The 3,280-nt window shown below is 41.2% G+C and overlaps 1 protein-coding gene across 2 annotated transcripts in view; it reads left to right on the forward strand.

Annotated features, from left to right (window-relative positions):
* brf2.L (BRF2, RNA polymerase III transcription initiation factor 50 kDa subunit L homeolog) overlaps window positions 1-3,280 on the forward strand; it is a 7,965-nt gene continuing 4,685 nt past the window's right edge. The window contains exons 1-3 of one of the 2 annotated variants that reach the window (XM_018253375.2): window positions 1-244; window positions 2,033-2,092; window positions 3,254-3,280. The exon at window positions 3,254-3,280 is cut by the window's right edge and continues 295 nt beyond it. In XM_018253375.2, the coding sequence (XP_018108864.1) occupies window positions 2,083-2,092; window positions 3,254-3,280 (37 nt within the window). In that variant the 5' untranslated portion in view covers window positions 1-244; window positions 2,033-2,082. Of the gene's footprint in view, window positions 245-1,104; window positions 1,393-2,032; window positions 2,093-3,253 lie in introns of those variants that run through there. The other variant, XM_018253374.2, reaches the window with a different exon arrangement.

Here is a 3,280-nt window from a genome sequence, read left to right on the forward strand (position 1 = left end):
AGGGTCAGGAGCTGCCGCAAGTCTATAAATTTCGGCGCAGGAAGTGCTAGGTCGTGGACGGGGAGAGCAGGAGGAGAGCTCGACCTGGACCCGCCTGCGACTAGAAGATTTTGTGCAGGAGTCGACCAGAACCTGTGGGTTTCAGGCTGGCCCGGACATCACCAATTTGCAGCCTTACAGAGCATCTGTTTTTTTAGATGGGGTCAGCGACCCCCATTTGAAAGCTGAAAAGAGTCAGAAGAAGGTAAATAATTAAAAAAAATAAAAAAAATATTATTAAAACTTATTGGAAAAATTGCTAAGAAATGGCCATTCTATAATGTACTAAAACGTCAGGTCATATTCAGGCATAGGGTTTGGCTTGGCCAGGACTAAAGATTCCAGCAAGAAAAGGGCTCAAATATTGTGCCACCCTACTGAGAACTGACCAGGGAAATGTCCAGTGACTCTCCTGTCTAAGCAGAACAGGAACACCGTAATATATACACAAATAGTGATAGAGGTCAGGTAGAAAAAAACCCCACATAGGATGACACATTTTTTCCAAAACGTTTTAAGAACACAGGGGCCATCTTACTTCTAATACAAACTCCTACATTGATATCTGCTGGCGATATTAGAAATCCAGTGCTCCCTGATCTCGTTGGGTTTGGTAATTCCACATTAATATGATATAGAAAAGAAAGACCAATGGAAAAGTTGCAAACATCAAACATAATTAAACTTGCAGGAAATGTAAACAAATTAATGTAACATTATATATTGTGCTACTTTTAGCACTTTTTGTTTCTCTCTTAGAAAGCTATGAGCACAAATACAACACAGATACTATAAAGAGAAACAAATAATAATGACATCAGCGCCTCCCAGTGTTGGCCCGTGTAGTTACAGTTTCCAGTATATGCCAATCCGGTTAATCTTCATGCTCGGGGATTCAGACTGGACGCGAATTACTCTCCGGTAATATTGCACGGTTTAATAAACAATTAGGGGCAATCGGACAGAATACCCGCCCCTGCTTCTAATTCCTATGTTCTTATTGATCAGATGAAAAAAAAAAGCACGCGTACTTCCGGTTAGGGCGACGCTGATACGTTCGCTTCCCCACTGGCGGAAGTGATGTCACAGAATGTGAAGCGTTCTATCTGCTGATAGGGAGGAAGGAAGAGGAGTGGGACGTACCGTTGGTGATAGGGGTACCCAGGTTTTGCGCTTGTTTGAATTCGGTGTTGGTGGAAATGTCAGGGACGAAGCGATGTCCCGACTGCGGCTCCTCAGAGATAGTAGACGATGCTCACTATTCCCAGGATCAGCTGGTGTGTGCTGACTGCGGCTGTATTGTGAGGGAAGGGCTCCTCACCACCACCCTCAGCGAGGAGAATTCCCTGCAAGGTGTGGAGGGGGTCGACTAAGGAAGAGTATCAGCTGTGTGTTTGGCTCCTGTGCCGTCCAGCATGCTGGGAGTTGTGGGCCACATGCAGAACTTTATTACCAATTGATTTATACACTTACTTTTTGCGTTGTATCTATAAGTAACTTGTGTATTATAATAAATAAAGTACCCCTGTTGCAAAATATGAGGATATTGAAAGTATCCTCGGAGTTCCATGACCTGAATAGCAACACTTTGAGATGGGAGGGTCACTGACCCCATCTATCAAACAAATGCTCTGTAAGGCTACAAATGTATTGGGATTGCTACTTTATAGTACTCATCTTTATATTCAGCTCCTCTCTATTCCAGTCTCGTATTCAAATCAATGCATGGTTGCTAGGGTAATTTGGGCCCTAGTAACCAGATTGTGAAAACTGGAGAGCTGCTGAATAAAAAGCTAAATAACTCAAAAACCACAAGTGATAAAAAAAAAACCCAATTACAAATTGTCTAAAAGTTAATTTAAAGGTGAACAATCCCTATAACTTGGCTTTTGTTGCCATGAGTGAAAATTCTTGTTTTTGTCGTTCTTCCATCCTGTTGTGCAGGTGTGAATGCAGTCGGATCCATAACCCGGTCTTGTTTTTTTGCCTACAGCTGTGAGATATGTCGACAGCACAGGAGAGCGTGACTTAACGACCTGTTGTATGAAACGGGGTAAGTCTTTGCTGGAGGGGAACAGCTTTTTGGGCAATGATCTGTATGAAGTGAAACACTTCTGGGCATTACGGCCCCTTCTTTGTAAAGCCAACACTTGCTTCTTTACATTGTAAAACGGTATTTTGGTACAGCTCTGCAGAATATATTTGTGCAATATTTAGTCTCATCGTTTGCATTCTATCCATAATACATCACTGTGAGTATCATTTGTTGTTTTTTTCAACCTAACTGTGTTTCCTTAGCAGAGTTAAGCTGTTTTGCATATTTGAACCGGTTTGTTATACTGATAACTAGGGATGCACCCAATCCAGGATTCAGCCATTTTCAGCAGGATTCGGCCAAATCCTTCTGCCCGGCTGAACTGAATCCGAATTTGCATATGCAAATTAGGGCAGGGAGGGAAACGGCTTGCCTTTTTGTCATAAAACAAGGAAGTAAACAGTTTTTTTCCCATCCCTAATTTGCATATGCAAATTAGGATTCAGTTTGGTATTCGATCAAAACTTTTGCGAAGGATTCGGGGGTTCGGCTGAATCCAAAAAAAATGGATTCGGTGCATCCCTACTGATAACCTGATTGGCAGTCGACAATCTGGCCAACCTTGAGAAGCCCTACACAAGCAATATCTGCCCAGCTTTCGCCCAAATATATATTGGGCAGTTGAAAATCCCATTGAGCAAAAGCAATATTATTCCTCTTATGACGTGTCTCCTTTTATGATCTTATACAATACATTTGGATCATTCCGATTTGGCTCAGCCAAAATATTATTTTCCTTTTTCTTCAGACTTATTCAGGTTTTCAAATGGGAGTCGTTGACCCCATCTAAAAAAACAAATGCTTTGTAAGGCTACACATTTATTGTTATTGCTACATATTCATTACTCCTTTCCATGCCAGCCTCTCCTATTCATATTCCAGTCTTTTATTGAAATCAATGCATGGTTGCTAGGGTAATTCGGACCCTAGCAACCATATTTCTGATACTAGAGAGCCGCTGACTAAAAAGCTAATAACTCAAAAACCACAAATAATAAAAAATGAAAACCAATTGCAAATTGTCTCAGAATATCACTCGTACTTACATCATACCAAAAGTAAACTCAAAGGTGAACAACCCCTTTAACTACACTTTTTTTTTTTTTTTGTGTCTCTCAGGAATTGTACGTGTGCAAGATCTGTGCA

The sequence above is a fragment of the Xenopus laevis genome, chromosome 3L, assembly GCF_017654675.1.
Source record: "Xenopus laevis strain J_2021 chromosome 3L, Xenopus_laevis_v10.1, whole genome shotgun sequence".
NCBI lineage: Eukaryota > Metazoa > Chordata > Amphibia > Anura > Pipidae > Xenopus > Xenopus laevis.